Source organism: Zeus faber (genome assembly GCF_960531495.2).
Source record: "Zeus faber genome assembly, chromosome: 17".
Classification (NCBI taxonomy): Eukaryota; Metazoa; Chordata; class Actinopteri; order Zeiformes; family Zeidae; genus Zeus; species Zeus faber.
The window spans coordinates 17,888,465-17,906,241 of NC_137204.1; the positions used below are offsets into that span (position 1 = coordinate 17,888,465).

At 44.9% G+C, this 17,777-nt stretch overlaps 1 protein-coding gene across 1 annotated transcript; it reads right to left on the bottom strand.

Annotated features, from left to right (window-relative positions):
- Window positions 1–385: 385 nt before the first annotated feature.
- znf532 (zinc finger protein 532) lies at window positions 386–11,516 on the bottom strand. The gene is made up of 10 exons (XM_080017631.1): window positions 11,416–11,516; window positions 11,039–11,196; window positions 5,684–8,114; window positions 5,191–5,372; window positions 4,781–4,957; window positions 3,839–4,001; window positions 3,386–3,697; window positions 3,171–3,283; window positions 2,596–2,728; window positions 386–2,346 (listed from the first exon to the last, which is right to left on the bottom strand). Exons 3-10 carry the CDS (start codon window positions 8,084–8,086, stop codon window positions 1,834–1,836), a joined length of 3,996 nt encoding a protein of 1,331 aa, XP_079873757.1. The 5' UTR covers window positions 8,087–8,114; window positions 11,039–11,196; window positions 11,416–11,516; the 3' UTR covers window positions 386–1,833.
- Between the last annotated feature and the right edge of the window lie 6,261 nt (window positions 11,517–17,777).

Genomic DNA, 17,777 nt, shown 5'->3' on the forward strand with positions numbered 1-17,777 from the left:
GTCCTTCTACGTCAGGTGAGAGAGGGATTCAGTTTCAATTTGGGCTCTGCTCTGATTTCGCTAACGGCCACCCCTCGGTTTTGCCAATCGTCTGTTTTGTCTTCGCTGTACCACGCTATATTCCCCATGCATTTCCTATTATAAGCGTCAGTTTTGCTAATGCATAACTATGCTGTAGAACGTTTGTAAATAAGGCCTTTTTTTTTTTTTTTTAAAGAAGGCAAATAAACATGTAGTTGAGATCAGACTGATTTTCCGCCATACTGCAGCATTGCGTCGCTGGGAAAAAACCAAAGCCAGGCAAGTGTATTTATTTCCAAGCGGACGTGGTCTCCCGCCCCCCCAGGCGTTTTTGTAATTTATTGACATCGAGAACATCCATGTACACAAGAGTCAGACCTGTCTAGGACACAGCAGCGGCAAGACACATCCTAATGAACAGAGAACGTTTCACACACTGCTCCTCACATGCAGCTCTAGAGTGCCAGACAATTATAGCTCTATGGTCGGAGTAGAAAACATGATGTCCAAAAAACAGCACGTCGTTTTATGCAAGGCATGGGAAAAAATAAAAAATGAAAGCATGTCTCTGCAAATTTGTCTGATCCTTAATCTTCTTCGGTTGCACAGTGGTGATAAACGTACTCTTCCGTTATCTGATGAGGTCACCGTGAATCGAAATGATAAAGCCGCAGTTTGCGGAAAATGCGAGAAAGGCATTAACGTATGACGCCCCCCATTAGCGATGACGCACGGGGAGAGTAAAACATTGTGTCAAGCTTTGCCTTGAGACGATGTTGTCGAATTTATCTCAGGCCACAGTTCTTGTGTCAAAAAATAAAAATAAAAAAATAAAAAAAGTGACTATTCTGGGAAGAAAGATAATGCACTCATACCGATCATACACATCCAGATAGATTGGGACACACTTCTTCATAAAATAATATAAAACAGCTGCCATAGCAATAAAAAAAAAACGAAAAAAAACTACAGGACTGAAATTGTGGAACATACTCAAAGAATAAAGGAAACCCTCTAGCGGGTGAAAAGTGTTTTAAAAGGGAAATTAGAATTTGGTCCGTTAAGTTTATAAAAAGAAAATATCCACTATTCCACTTATTGGTCCGTGGGCTCTTTCAGCATCTTTGAGAGTGTGATGTTGTTCAGAGTGGGTTTTGAATGATTGTCCCAAATAGGATTTAACAGATTTATCCTGTCATGGAAAATATCTTCTTTTTTTGTGAATTCAGTTCTGGTTTCAAAACACAGAAACCAATAAAAACAAAAAACAAATAAAATTAAGAGATCGTGTGATATGAAACAATGATTGGAATATCGAAAAACGTTTTTGGGGAAAACCCGAACAAACCAAAGGTTATTTATGCCCGATGTCAATCATACAACTCCCGTCACACAAGGTTCCCAGGGAAAGAACAACATTCGCGCTTAATTTTCGTCACTGGGGCTCCCAGTGTTTTGTAGACATTCGTCGGACATTAGCAGCATGATCGATACCTAACACTGACATTACAGCAAAAATTTCCATCCAGCATCATGTGCCGTCCATCTCGGTGGGAGAGAGGACCACCGTGGAAATGGAATAAAAAGCTCTTTCTATAAAAAGGATCTATCCAAAGACTAGAAACAACTATTCCATGCCAAGTACTGTATACAAAAACGTTTCTCCCGTCGGCGAATTCAACTGAATACATGTAAAGTGACTCTGAAATATATTATTTCATTTCAAACACGTCGCATGTTCCTCCGCTCTCTGTACACCATTATAATATCTGTACTGTATATAATTAACGTTATACTGTGTGTTTGTTGCTGTTATTTCTCCGCCGCGCTCAGTCTCTTGGACTTGATGAACGCCATCCCGTGCGTCCGCATGTGCGTGTTCAGGTGTCCCTCCGTCTCAAACACCTTCCCGCACACTTTGCACCGGGTGCTCGGCTTCCCCTCGTCGTTTTCGTCGGCCACGTCCAGCTGGTTCTCCCTCTGGCTCTGGTCGTCGCCGTCGCCGCGGCCCACGCCGCCGCCGCGTCGGACCAGGCCCTGCGGGTCCTTCAGCCGGTGGACGATGAAGAGGTGCCGGGCCAGGGAGTGGTGGGAGGTGTAGCAGAGGCCGCACTCCTGACACTGGTAGGACGAGCCGTCGCTCTTGTGCTGGGGGATGTGGCCGTGGAAGGAGGCCAGGTCTTCGCTGGTGAAGCCGCACACCGCGCACCGGTGGACCTTGAGGACGTTCACCTTGAGCTTCTTCAGCGGCTGCGGGTCCGAGTCCCTGCAGTGAGGGCCCAGAGACCCCTCGGCCTCCTCCTGCTTCCTCTTGGGGTTGACGGTCTGTGGGGAGGTCAGAGGGCGCATTCACAATGAGGAAGCTGATTTGGACAAATATATATCCCCACGAGTTACTACTCATGAATTGCATCATGCATATGAAAGCTTCTTCATGGTCAGAACATGCAGGTATTTTGGACAAAACCTTGTATTGGTTGGAAAAGTGACTGAATAACTGATACAGAACAACAACATATCATTAATGTTTTAGCAAAAAACATGCTCCTGGTATTGGGACGCATGAGTGTGTACCTTGTCGGGTATTGCTTCCATTCTATCGGCATCCATACTCTTCAACTCTGGGTCTCTGATGCCGTGCATCAGCTCAACATGCTGCTCCAGCAGCACTCTCTTGGTGAAGGGTTGGCTCAGGGCGGGGCAGTGCCTGCAAGAGGACGGGAACATTCCAGTCAGGGTTTCACTTCCGGCAAACTGAAATATTGTCATCACATTTTCAGTTGGGTTAAAACAGTATATAAGAAAAAAATATATTTTTTTTATTATTATTATTATTATTAATAATAATAATATTAGTAGTAGTAGAATTATTATTATTATTATTATTATTATTATTATTATTATTATTAGTATCATTATTCTTTTTGTTGTTTTTGATAAATTGTTATTTAAAAAGTTGAAAGAAAATGAAATAAAAAAAAAAATCCTATAAATTAAATAATAAATGATGATGGTCCTTTGACCAAAACCTCCAATTATTCTCCTGCACCCCCGCCTCTCCACGTAGGTGTGCAAAAGAAATCTTGGTTTGTCAAAACTATAACGCTGAAAAAGAACACAAAAGGTTTATAGTCATAGTGTGTACTCACGGGCAGGTGTAGACTTTGCGCAGCCCCTTGTGTTTGAGTCGGTTGTGTCGACACAGACTGTGGGGGGAGCTGAAGGACTTGTCACACTGACGACAAGGATGCTTCTTCAGTGTCTGCGAAAGGCAAAGCTGTTAGCTGTAAAAAAAAAAAAATCAAAACTATTTTTCACAAAAAAATTTGCCGGTAACAAATCAGGGTCAAATCTTCCTTTCTACCTTGCCGTGATCGCGCTTCATGTGGGTCACGAAGACCTCCCTGGAAGTGAAGAGGAGGTCGCACCCTCCGCACGTGTAGCCGGGGCCAGGGTGGTTCTTCAGATCCCCGGAGACGTTACTGTTGGTGGTCTTCAGGGGCCTCGGCGGGGGCTTCTTGTCCCCCCAGTCCTGGCCGTTGACGTTACCGCCCCCGTCTTTGTTGCTGTTGGGGCTGTTGGTGTTGGAGTTGGAGTGAGTGGGCTTGGTGCTGAGGGGCAGGTTAATGCCCAGGTTTGGAGGACCCTCGATGGTCTTCAGGGTCCCGTGTGTGGTCTAGAAAGGGTTGACAAGGACAGAGTTGTTGTTCTGAAAATTTCCCCCGATCAACAATAACCTCTGGAGGGTACTGGCAGGATAAGTCATTTATTTTTATTTTTATTCTGAGTGTGTAGCTCAGCGGTGTTTCAGGCTCACCTTAATGTGGTCCAACATGAGCTGCTTCTGGGCATAATGCACCGAGCAGTCAGGACATTTGAAGACGGACACTTTGTGATTCCCTATGTGCTGGTCAAAGTGTGTGTGGAGCAAGGACTGCAGGGTGAACACCGTGTCACACATGGAGCACTTGTAGATCAGCCTGAGAGACGGGAAAACGGGGCTTGTTGAAGAGGGCTCTTCACACACACTTGTTGTTTCCCAGTGTCACAATTACTTCTGTCGATACCTCTTCTTTTCATAAGGTTCAAAAGTTAAGAGATCATTTGGCATAAAATCATAAGCACCACACCCACGGACAAAACGATGAGGACATCTGCCTGTGAAAGAGCTGAATTCATTAGTGACTCAATAACGGACAGGATGGAATTCACTCCCATGTGGAAAAACAAAGCCAGGAAAAGCTCCCTTGTCTAATCATACTAAAACCATGTGTTGATGAGTCTGCCATGTTGTGTCTTGTAACCAAAATGAATTGGACAAGGGTATTGGGTTACTTTTATCTGTGTAAAAAGTACATTCATTTAAGGTTTGTGTGTGTGTGTGTGTGTGTGTGTGTGTGTGCAGGCTAGTGTGTGTCTTGGAATTGCCATATAAAGCCATTAGAAATACATATAAAGTGCAAAATATTCAAAAATGAAAGAAAGTGCAACAAAAGATATGCACTCATAGGTCATCAATTCAGTTAAAGAAAGAAACAGATACACATAAAATCCTTCTGTGTAACATAGGATGGACTAGCATGAAGGAGGCAGTCAATATTTATATTATTAAAAATATACATAAATAAATAAATAAACAAGCAAACAAATAAACAAACAAACAAACATATAAATAATAATTCAATAATAATAATAATAATAATAATAATAATAGCAAAAATAACAATAATAATAATGCAGACACATATTGTGGACATACTTGGGCTCTGCTATCTTGACTCCCGGGTGCTGTGTGTTTGCGTGGGAGTGGGTTCCCGGCGCAGACTTGAAGGCCATGGGACAGACGGGGCATTTGTAAAAGACCTCACAGTGGGTGTTCTGGATGTGGGACTTCAGGGCTGCAATCTCATCGAAGATCACGCTGCAGTGGACACAGCTGCAGAGAGACAGGGGAGGAGCGGGGGGGGGGGGGGGGGGGAGAAGTGGTGAGAGGGAGCTCCTTTCTCTCCTGATAATGCACTCGGACTCCTTTGGAATCATAGACGGCGCCGTTGTTACGATACGGTTTTTGTTTGCAGTCCGGTTCAGACAAAAAGGCGTGAAAGTTAAATAAAACCCAACAATATTCGATTATATCCTTTTCCAATGTCTTATATAAGCAGCACTGACCGATAGCCCACCCTGCGTGTGTAGTGCAGGCAGCTCCTGGTGACATGGGACTGGAAGTGGACGGAGCGGCAGCTGGCACCGCACTCGGGGCAGATATAAGGAGACTTGTGCTGGTGTATTCGCTGGTGTGACACAAAACTGCACTGATTGGGAAGCAGCATTTGGCAGATGCTGCACGTCTTCTATAATGATAAAATGAAAATAAAAAAACAGCATATAAAAATCACATTATGACAACTAAATGGAGATGGTTCATTTTCATTGACAGAATCTTACATATTCACAGTTAAGGATTCTCTACAAATTGCCGCTTGTGGTTGTTATATAATGTGTTACAAAAGGTGGAAACCAGAGCGTTCATCATATAGCATATTGAAAACAGCTACAGAATATGATGGATTACCCCATTGGTTATTAATCTGGTCAAAGATCTGGTTAATTATATATTCCTTACATAGATTTAAACAAGACACACATACACACACATTTATACCTGCCCATTGGACTCTGATGCCTGTTGATAGTGCATTGCCAGAGAGTTTGCATCTTGAAACATTTGGTTGCACTCCAAACACTTGAGGCTGTGTCTGGAGAGTTTTGTTACATCGTCTTCCAAGGGCATGGCTGCCATTAGAGGAGCACTGCCTGGGGCTGAGATCACTGCGGTGTACGTCCCACTGCCAGCGGTTTTCGAGCTCTGGGTTTGGGCATTGACGACCGTCAAAGTAACATTGGAGCCGGCCGGGGGTGATGTGGTTATCATCTGTTCGGCAGGGATCGGTTTCAAAATGAGGTGTGAGCATTGCATGACCATCCCTTTGTCCTTGTGTCCCCTGGCGTGAGACAACAGGCTGCACTTGTTATAGAAGACAAGGTTCTTGGCACAGTGGTTGCAGGTGACCTCTATGCGCACACTGCGGCGCTCGTAGTGCTGTGTCAAGCTCTTCTCCAGAGCAAAAGAGTCCCCACATTCCAGGCACTTGTAGCCACGAGAGGGTATTGAGATGCACGCTGAGGTCGGGGGAGAGAGGTTTGGTACATATACAGGTACAGGGTTCACACTACTTAGGACTTTGTTGAAGGCATCCACCACAGAACTTTGGGCGCTTCCAAACACTTGGACCCTCGACAGTTTCTTTGGGACCTGACAAACTTGCAGCTTCATCTGCTGTTGCGGTTTCTGATTCTGTAGCTGCTTACAGGAGGACAGGGCCTGGTGGAGATCGGAGGGAGTGCTGGCCTGTGGAAGAAGGTTAAGGTTGGTGAAATGGACAGTCTTTGGCACAAGTTTCGCTTTAGCCAGACTAGAGGCGGGGACCATAACAGTCTGTTGTTGGAGGGCATTAGCAGCTTTAAGGATGGCACTGCTGGCACTTTGTACTGATGCAGCAGGAATAACTGTTGCTTTGACCGTGGTATTGTTGGCCAATTTGAGATTGATGACTTGTGAACCCGCCGTCTTTACTGCAGAGACTGGTAGAAAGGCTGTCGCTACAGGTTTGATAGTCATCTGCTTAGTTACTTCCAAGGTCGGACCTCCAGAGGTGGCTACAACTGTAGTGGAAAGGGAAGTTTGTGTTGGAGAGGAAATATTTGTGTTGGAGGTGGAGGATGTAAGCACGGGGGAAATCCTGACGCATGAATCGCTGGAATGGTCCTTTCGCTTCGGGCCTTCGACATCAAACTCTGGGAGGACTCTTGTGACAGTACGTTTGATATGGCCAGATGAGGTCTTGATGGTTTTAATTCTCACTTTTGGGATGACGGGTGTGGTGCCAGTGGGGGAGGCAGGGGATCCTTTACCACTGCCCTCACTAGTGACACTGCCAGGGCTGTCTGGCTGTCTTGACAGGAGCCTTTTGGCAACTTCAAGGGCTAACTCTCGTTCCTGTGGCGTCTCTGGTGCACTTGAACTCTCCTTGGCTTCCTTGGTAGACTCCCCGTGGGGGCTGATGGGTATTGATTTGATCTTAGTGGTAGGACACTCTGACAGTCCTGAATCCACAGCACTGGACTTTTTCGCACTAAGGGCTGCTATAGCCGCTATACATGACGACAGTTTGGCAGAGGACTTTATTTTGGCCTGGGCAAGACCTAAAACAGAAACAGAGCTTAGCTGTGGGAGTTCTTCAACCTCATTTCCAACATGTCCATGTGGTTTGGGGACAGCTTCTTTGGCTTCATCTTCATGCTTTCTCAATTTCGTAGTGTAATCTGGTTTGGCACAACTCAAAGTGTTGTTGTTAATCTCCGGTTTGGTTTGACCTGAATCGCTCTTTGCTGTAGGCTTAGAAACATTCTCCAAAGATATTGGTTCTTTTGGATTCTGGTCCTCCCTCTTATGATAGGAAAGGTTTACAGTGAAGTTGTTGGGAGTGGGCTTCGTAAATGACTGACTGCAGTGCTTGTCCATAGGGTCATCTACCTCAATCTTATCGTCATCATCAAACTCTTCGGCACTGGATATAGGGCTGAACTGATTTAAAGTGGAGGTTGATGTATTAACTGGCAAACCTTCCTCTCTGGTAGCTCTCCACCCATTCTTGGTATAACGATTGTTAGGTAATATGGTTGACAATAAGCCATTATGAAGTCCATTGCCTACAGAAAAATGGGTATTGGCGTTTGTATGGAGCTGTCCAACCTTCTTTTGTAGGGTTCCACCATGTTCACCATTGTCCATGTTTCTGGTGTTCTTGACAATCACACTAACACCAACATCTTGTCCCGATGAAGAGACCTCCTCATTGATAGCCGCCCCACTATTGGCTTGTTTGAGCTGGTTTTCATGGTCATCGCTGGGACCAGACTCAATTGCGGCCTTGGGATCCACCATGTCAGGGATGTCAAAGGCTGCGAGCAGGTCATCAAAGTCTGGTGTCTTCATATCTCCCATGGTCCTGCTCCCTGTCTGATAAAATGACCTGACAACACAGAAAAAAGTAACACCTATTATATAAAAGTAGTATAGCAGTATAAAGCGTTATATAAAGCAATGTATTTAAGCCATTCATGGATGTATATGAACAAAGTAAATATGATCTTTATTACAACAGAAAAACAAAATATATAGCTAATGTTTATGATTAAATGTCAATTCATTTGGAAGGCAGGGAGCTTTTGTAACACATAATAAACCGGGATTGAACACCTAATTCAGGCTGACGACATGAAACAGCTATAGGCTATGGTTAATCTCAGGATATATAATATATATATAATATATAACAGTTTGCTGAACAGAAATTAAAATGGCTTAATGTTCTAACAAACCAGGACAGCTCATTGGCACTCATTTCCTGTTGTTCGAAAGTGTTATTACCTTAAAAAGTCATTTTTGCCCGCACACAGCCAAACCAATTGAATTTGTATGATAGACCATACTACATAATTAGTTCATGATGACAATCTTTAGGTACATGAAATGCCTCAAATGTCAAACAGATTGCCCGCCATTCCCTCTATAATACACAGCTTGGTTTATATACACATTTGAGAATATATATTAATGTCATCTGATTTAAAAAAAAAGATTACAGAGAACAAGAACAACGTGCAGTAATTATTTAATAATTACAAATTATAGCATAACAGGGATTTACCTCAATCCACCTTGTTTCTACATTGCACTCTAGCTGAGCAACAAAAAGTGCAATAGAATTTGTAAATAACATTAATCACAATCCAACCCAAAAAGATATATTTTAATTGTCAGTGGAAAGACTGGAGATGCTGTTGGCGTTTGTTTGCCTGAGGGTGAATATAATCTCAAAATGTAATACAATGTATTTTGAGAACAGGTAATAATAATAGCAATAATAGTAATAATAAAAGTGATAATAATAATAATAGTAAAAATAATAATAGTATTAATAGTATTGATAGTAGTAGTAGTAATAATAATAATAATAATAATAATAATAATAATAAAAGTCATAATAATAATAATAATAATAATAATAATGATTGATAAAAATGCTGTCATTCAGGTACACACATTGTTTGTGCATTACAATTAATACTGCATAATGAATGCTGTACTGATAGTATTCTTTATTATGAACAGTGGAAAATAGCCAGTGTTCTTTTCATTCAAGTCATTCTAAAAGTTTAAATGAAATCTGATGGGAAGGAAAAATGTGATGGGATTATGTGATGGGCGTGGGGAGGAAAACAAACAGCCAGGGAGCTGCTCTGCGTACGTGCAGTGTGACCAGTGCTGCTGTTTCATCTGAATGCAAGTTAACTATTTGTGCACTCACGCCCCGGTCCCTCTCTGGTGCAATGGGCTTTTGCTTCTGCAAAATGTAACCTCTATGTCTACGGCAAAGCGAGACACTGGGGACGGTGCTTTTATGAGACAAGCTGTTGAACACATTAGGAGAAGGAGAAACAGAGAGAGAGAGCGCAGGACAGGGAGGAGAGCAAGGAGAGGAGAAAAAAAAAAGATGGCTGCTGTGCTGTGAGAAGCTGCAGCAGAACGGGGCCTGGTGGAAAAAGAAAAACAGCTACTGACAGCCATGACAGCAAGACTATGCTGACACGGGAAATGAATAAATGCTTTAATACAGACAAATATGAAGAATACACAACACCAACCTCCTCTCCTCAACAGCCGTTTAATGAACATGCAACATTTACACCTGAAATGAACACGCTACACAACACAGTGCACCGGGGATGTGAAGGCAGAATCACAATGGTGGAAACATGCAATTGAATCGGCCACTCCTCACCCTCTCGCCTCCGTCCCTCCAGCCACTAGTAAAACCTTCTTCACTTCCTTCCATCCATCCTGAAACAAACACAGTCACAACAGCACTGAGCCACGAAAAGCCATCCACCCCACCCTGCACAGAAAATAAATCCTCTTTCTCTCCGAGCAGGCGAAGGCCCAGGACTCAGGGTCAGGTTACATCCAGGGCTCTGGTGCGCAGAGCCGGTTGAGAATCCTCCTCGGTCATTCTCTGCGGCGCTAGCGCCATGCAGACTGACAGACAGAGACAGATAATGGTCCTGCGAGGCAAGGCTCCAGGCTGCAGATTTCACAGACGCCTCGCCAGCCACGTCGCCCCCCCTCCCCCCTTGCCCCGGTCCCTACCCCAAAATCTCTCCCCCCGCCGCCCCTGCAGAGAGCCGTGCTGCAGAGAGCCGTGCTGCAGAGAGCCATGCTGCAGAGCTCCCGCGGACCCCGACCCGGCCGTGCGCGGCGGGGTCCGTGGCCGGGCCGCGGAGTGCGGCCGGCGGCCGGGACGCGGAGGTGCCATGGCGCAGCCACGACTATCTCTGCTCCTCAGCAATGCACAGAGGCGGCATTGTTCCTGCGAGCCCCTCCGTCTGCCTCAAACCGGTTTCAGCCGGTTCCGGTCATCCAACATAAAGCTCTGCTCTGCAAAGAAAAAAAACGGCCTCGGAAACACAGGGAGACGAAACATGTTTGCGTGGTTCCTTGCGGGGTAACCGCGACCTTTGTCGGCGACGGGCTATTTTTAGGATTGAAATATATATTTGAACAAAGCCCGGCATCCAAGGTCGTTGACCCCCGTGATGCATTTTTTTTGGGGCCTCGGGGAGGAAAACAATAGCAGCCCTGAACACGGAAAGAAAACGGTGAGGAAACAACAGGGGGGGGAAAGAAATCGAGTAAACAATGTGAATGAAACAAGAGAGGTCACGAATGACACACACACACACACACACGCACACACACACACACGCACACACACGCACACACACACACACACACACACACACACACACACACACACACACACACAAATGACACGAATCAAAACAAGCGGAGGAGAGGAGAACGCAAGTGACGGTGAAAGGAGAAAGCCATAAGTACCTGGGCCCCTTCCCCTCCTGCGAAGCCTCCTGTGCTATTGCCCCACTTTCTGAGCAGCGCCTCCCCCCGAGCTAGTTTTTCGATCCTACCGCTCTTTTGTCATTTCAAACCTGTCTTCAAATAATCCACGTAGCCCTGGGTGTCACCGCTTTCCAGCTCTGTGGTGGCGAGGAGACAAGAGGAGAGGAGGGAAAAAAAAGCCCATTAAACACACACACACACACACAGACACACACACACACTTACACACTTTGCCATGGCCGGGCACTAGGTATTACATGCATGCAAACACCCGCTCCACCCGAAACCCGTGTGCCCACACCCGACGCACGAAACCCCCATGCACATACAGAGGCCAGTAGGAAACGGTGGCATACCCTTCATCAGAATTTCTGCCTCTCTAAAAGATTCAGATTCGGGAGTCTTCCTGCCGAGGCCTCAGCCAGCGCCTGCCCTTTTTTTTTTTTTTTTTTTTTTTTCAGCTCCCAAGCATTTCAGCCCCCCACAGCTTCCTCCTCCTCCCTTCTCCTCCCCGTCCTCCCCCTCCCCCCTCCTCCTCCTCCTCCTCCGCCACCCCTCCTCCTACTCCATCTGTGGTTCAGACCCAGATTTCATTCCAGTCAAGGCCTCTTCCCACCAGCAGCCCTGCGTGGAGGAGCGCCGAGAGAAGGGGGCAGTGTTCAGCTGTCGAATCAGGCCTTTTGTCTGAGTGCGTGCAGGGAGGGGGGCGAGGGGACTCTCCACCCTGGCTCCGGAGAAGCAGCAGCTGGTGCAGAGAGAGGACGGAGAGAGAGAGAGAGAGAGAGAGAGAGAGAGAGAGAGAGAGAGAGAGAGAGAGAGAAAAAGCGAGAGAGGGGTGGAGGAGCCAGAGGGGGGGAAAAAAATCCCACGAGCACAACGAGCCCGCAGAGAACAACATTAATAATAATGATAATCCATGGGACTGGTTTGATAAAAGGGTGTGGTTGTGATCTTTAATTGAAAATACACCCGCGTACTACATAACAAAACGCCGGATTTGTTGTTATCCATACCTGTCACGTGTTTCCAGTTAAGCCAAAACAAACCTACGTGATGCGACCGCCAAGGTCGTGCAGCTTTGTCAAGGCTCGGCTAAAGACATTTGTTTGCATCATCTGCGCTAAATGGGAGCTGTCACAGGCCATAAGCCTGCGCACCGCTCAATGCTTGATTTGGCAACAAATGAAGCATTTGCGTTACCTGACAACACACTGCACGGACCACAAAGCAGCTGAAATTTTGCACCTCTAATCCGTCCGTTAGCACCGGACCGATCAAAGGCGGCCGTGAATACTGACGCATTCAATGCGGCCCTCTAACGTTAAGTGGATGTTTCTCAACACACATCTTGAAGAGGCCACCAGATAGACGCCGCGGATACACTATGATATTAATGGTATCGGATAATATGCAAATAACGGTTTAAAAAGTGTCGATTTAATGAATACAGACATGGTAATGATAGCCCTGATGGTACGTTGGATCCTTCGGCCGTACCGATAAATGCCGCTTGAACAAATTCATTTTTGGATTTTGAAAAACACGCTCTGCGGGTGGTCGGGTGGGAGGACATGCGACACGTGCGGTGCGGTGAAGAGTGAGGCGGGATGGGAGGTTGTCTTCCTTAATTGTCACCACAACTTCAGTTTTCATCAAATCCTGACATCCGGTTTGACGGATGCTTGACACTGGGATGACTACGATGGATGAAAGGTGCTTCAGAGGGACTTAATAGAGATTTAATCTGAGGACCTAAGTTTCTTGAAATTATATTTGAGTCTGGTCTACATCATGCATTAAATAGAATTATTAGTTATTATTAGAATCATTGCCCCTAATAATTATTGCTCTGCTTTTTATTATTAATTATTCATTATAATTAATTAAAATTAATATTATCTTGGCATTTTCGGGTTAAAAGTGTCAGGACACGACAATCGCCAAACCCACGGACATGGATGAGGTCTCGTTGGAACCGGGGCAGTTCAGACATCTTATGGTGCAGGTTTTATCCACATAATTTTCCGAGTTTACGTTGAGTGATGCATCAGCTCCCCTGGTCTGTCGTCCCCTAGTTGGAGCTATGGTTGAAACCACTATGCGGTCTACACAGCGAACAGAATGTGTTTATTTACGGAGAGGGATAGAGAGATAAAATATCAAACGGAAAGCCCCGCTGACGTCAAGCAGGTAAGAAGGTACACACACACACATACACATACACACACACACACTCACACATACACGTACGCCACGCACATCCCACAATGCAAATACATGCCCACAGCCACAATTCACACATACTGTACAGTGGGGCAAAAAAGTATTTAGTCAGCCACCAATTGTGCAAGTTCTCCCACTTAAAAGATGAGAGAGGGCTGTAATTTTCATCATAGGTACACTTCGACTATGAGAGACAGAATGGGGGGAAAAAATCCAGGAAATCACATTGTAGGATTTTTAATGAATTAATTGGTAAATTCCTCGGTAAAATAAGTATTTGGTCACCTACAAACAAGCAAGATTTCTGGCTTTCACAGACTTGCAACTTTTTCTTTAAGAGGCTCCTCTGTCCTCCACTCGTTACCTGTATTAATGACACCTGTTTGAACTTGTTATCAGTATAAAAGACACCTGTCCACAACCTCAAACAGTCACACTCCAAACTCCACTATGGCCAAGACCAAAGAGCTGTCAAAGGACACCAGAAACAAAATTGTAGACCTGCACCAGGCTGGGAAGACTGAATCTGCAATAGGTAAGCAACTTGTTGTGAAGAAATCAACTGTGGGAGCAATTAGTAGAAAATGAAAGACATACAAGACCACTGATAATCTCCCTCGATCTGGGGCTCCACACAAGATCTCACCCCATGGGGTCAAAATGATCACAAGAACGGTGAGCAAACATCCCAGAACCACACGGGGGGACCTAGTGAATGACCTGCAGAGAGCTGGGACCAAAGTAACAAAGGCTACCATCAGTAACACACTACGCCGCCAGGGACTCAAATCCTGCAGTGCCAGACGTGTCCCCCTGCTTAAGCCAGTACATGTCCAGGCCCGTCTGAAGTTTGCTAGAGAGCATTTGGATGATCCAGAAGAGGATTGGGAGAATGTCATATGGTCAGATGAAACCAAAATAGAACTTTTTGGTAAAAACTCAACTTGTCGTGTTTGGAGGAGAAAGAAAGCTGAGTTGCATCCAAAGAACACCATACCTACTGTGAAGCATGGGGGTGGAAACATCATGCTTTGTGGCTGTTTTTCTGCAAAGGGACCAGGACGACTGATCCGTGTAAAGGAAAGAATGAATGGGGCCATGTATCGTGAGATTTTGAGTGAAAACCTCCTTCCATCAGCAAGGGCATTGAAGATGAAACGTGGCTGGGTCTTTCAGCATGACAATGATCCCAAACACACCGCCCAGGCAACGAAGGAGTGGCTTCGTAAGAAGCATTTCAAGGTCCTGGAGTGGCCTAGCCAGTCTCCAGATCTCAACCCCATAGAAAATCTTTGGAGGGAATTGAAAGTCCGTGTTGCCCAGCAACAGCCCCAAAATATCACCGCTCTAGAGGAGATCTGCATGGAGGAATGGGCCAAAATACCAGCAACAGTGTGTGAAAACCTTGTGAAGACTTACAGAAAACGTTTGACCTCTGTCATTGCAAACAAAGGGTGTATAACAAAGTATTGAGATGAACTTTTGTTATTGACCAAATACTTATTTCCACCATAATTTGCAAATGAATTCTTTAAAAATCAGACAATGTGATTTTCTGGATTTTTCTTTCTCATTTTGTCTCTCATAGTTGAGGTGAACCTATGATGAAAATAACAGGCCTCTCTCATATTTTTAAGTGGGAGAACTTGCACAATTGGTGGCTGACTAAATACTTTTTTGCCCCACTGTATATGATGAATTGGATGGTGATGTCATAAAAAGCCCCGCTCCACAATTTTTTTTCGCTCCACCGCCCTACCGGAATTTTTAAACGTTAACATATCAGCGATGCGCGAACGTTCTGCAACTTCTGGTAGATTTTCGTAGGTTTTTCCACTAATTCCTGCTCCAAATGTAGATCGTTATGGATCAAACTAGGACCACGAGATGTCTGAGAGGTCCCGGTGCAGTTTTCCAGGTTCTCTGAAACGCAGCACGATCTTTCCAGTTTACACTGAGCGCCACATCGGCTCCCTGGGTCTGTTGTCTCCTGGTTGGAGCTATAGATGAAACCACTATGTGGTCGACACAGTGGACAGAATGTGTTTATTTACAAAAAGGAGATAAAGAGATAAAATATCAAAAAACGGAAAGCCCCGCCGATGTCATGCAGGAAGGAAAAACACACACTCACATACACATGCGCAGTTTCCAACGACTACAGACATACACCGCGCACATCCCACAATGCAAATGCGTGCCCACAGCCACAATTCACACTGCATATAATGAATTGGATGATGATGTCATAAAAAGCCCCACTCCACAATTTTATTTCGCTCCACCACCCTTCCTGAAGTTTAAGAACATTGACATACCAGCGATGCGCGAACGTTCTGCAACTTGACTAATTCCTGCTCCAAATGTAGATCGATATGGATCAAACTTGGACCTGCAAGATGTCTGAAATGTCCCGGTTCTGATGAAACCTTAATCATGTCTGTGGGTTCAGCAATTGTTGTGTTGCAGACACCCCGAAAAATGCCAAGGAAAATAATAATAATAAAAATCCCAGCAATAACAATAGGCTTCCAGACCTGTAGGACCCCTAATAATAACAATACTCATAATAATAATAATAATAATAATAAATTTGTATAAAAAGTTCAGTGGACGAGCGAGCTTTCGCTCAGATCCATGGCATCCATAGACTACTGATGTCAGCCCTTCAGGGCTGGACCCTTAATAACAATAATAATAATAATAATAATAATAATAATAATAATCGTAAACTGGCAATCATAAGAAAATCATTCCTTTTTATTTATTGTATTTTCTTTTATTGCTTAGTTGTTTTCACATAAGTGGTTAATAAACACAATTAGTAAAAAGCAGAGCGATAAGGAAATACATATTTACAGACATACTCACATGTGGCATTCATATCTATATATATATATATAGATAGATAGATGTACAAATAATAATGTATATATGCATCAACACCTCACGAGACAATAGCAGACTGTGTATCGTCTGCTACTGTCTTCTTTATTCATAAAGCAAGTAATGTAGCTGCAAACTCTTTTAGTTTATTAATATATGACTACTATGACTCATAATATACTACTATACTATGACTAATATATGACGACTCTGTTATGTTGTTGTAATCTCTGAAACTAAATTAATAACTTTAATTTCAAAGTGTTATTGAACAAGTTTTCCCTTTTCCACCGCCAAGTGATTGCCGCCAATTTACCAGCTACAGACACCGAACCACGATTGTTAATCAGAGCAAATCTTGAGGTAATAATCTATAATTATCCAACATCATTTTTATTTAATTGCCGACCAAAGAGGAATGCGTATGGCTGATTGCTGCGGAGAAACACAGCTTCGCGTCCTGAAGTCAGTTAGAAAGCTTGGATAACTCCAGTCCCGGTGACGTTCATACAGGAGACGGAACCAGGGCCGGCTCTGGTTCTCTCACGGAGAAGGGCGTAGGACGCACGGTGCTTGTTTCGCTCCACGAGGAGGAGACAAAGTAAAATAACCGACAGCTAAAATTAAAAAAAAAAACATTCAAAACCCCCCCCCCCCCCCCAAAAAAAAAAACAGTTTTGTCGCGCCGATCGCGGCAACCCCGCCGCTGACGCGCGCATCGCCGGTGCCGTCGGAGAAGGGAGCGATCGGGGGGGCGCAGCTCGGGGCGCCCCCCGATCGCTCCCTCCCCGCGGACGGGCGCCCTCCGCAGCGTCGGCCCTGGACACAACCGTCTGAACAGGGACAATACGGCCGAGAATGCGCTTCAGATCCGCCCTCTCGCGCCATCTCGTGTTTATGGCCGAGGTTTCCTTCCACCTCCACGAGTCTCCCACGCCTGTTCCCACCGTTTCCCGCGGCTTGACACGTTACCCATTAAAAACTGCTCAACCGGAAATCAGAATTAAAACTTGTCGTGGTCACCATGGTCCCCTGTGCGGTCGACGAACACAGAATGGCACCAATAATAGGGGGCAATCAGCATTTACATTTTTCCAATCATTGGAAGTGTCGTGGAATAATTGCTCCCTGTTTTGAGTGGCTAATTGGAATTGGGTGCAATTTATTGAAGGGTGGATGGATGGAGAAAATGACTACAAATCGTGATAAGATAACTTCATTGAAAATCTTAATTCGATGTTGATCATATCGCACCCTACACGGTAATCAATCAGTTTGCGCCAAAAAAGAATAACAGTAAAATTAAAAAACATGAATATGAACAGGTACAGGTACAGAACACACGCTTCCCTTAGTCATTCAAAAGGCCTGAGCATGACATACAGACGCCAGTCGTCTGTGCACCCCGTCTTTCATCCTCTGGTCATCCCTGAACACAAGGCGCGGTGTGTTATCCGCTGTTTGTGACCGGGGCTGCGGGGTTTGGACCGGGGCGGGACAGCCAGGGGAAAGACGCAAGCCTTTTTCAACACAAAACGCTGCCGAGCCGGATGGCACGAGCGGGTGGGTTCCTTATCTGTTCCGCATCCGTTTGTCATCCCCTGTGCGT

Coding starts and splice junctions, on each gene's coding strand:
- znf532 (XM_080017631.1), bottom strand. CDS start 8,086: ATGGGAGATATGAAGACACCAGACTTTGATGACCTGCTCGCAGCCTTT. Junction 3,284..3,385: donor TGAAGCGCGATCACGGCAAG/GTAGAAAGGAAG, acceptor TGCCTTTCGCAG/ACACTGAAGAAGCATCCTTG. Junction 2,347..2,595: donor TGGAAGCAATACCCGACAAG/GTACACACTCAT, acceptor ACCTCCCCACAG/ACCGTCAACCCCAAGAGGAA.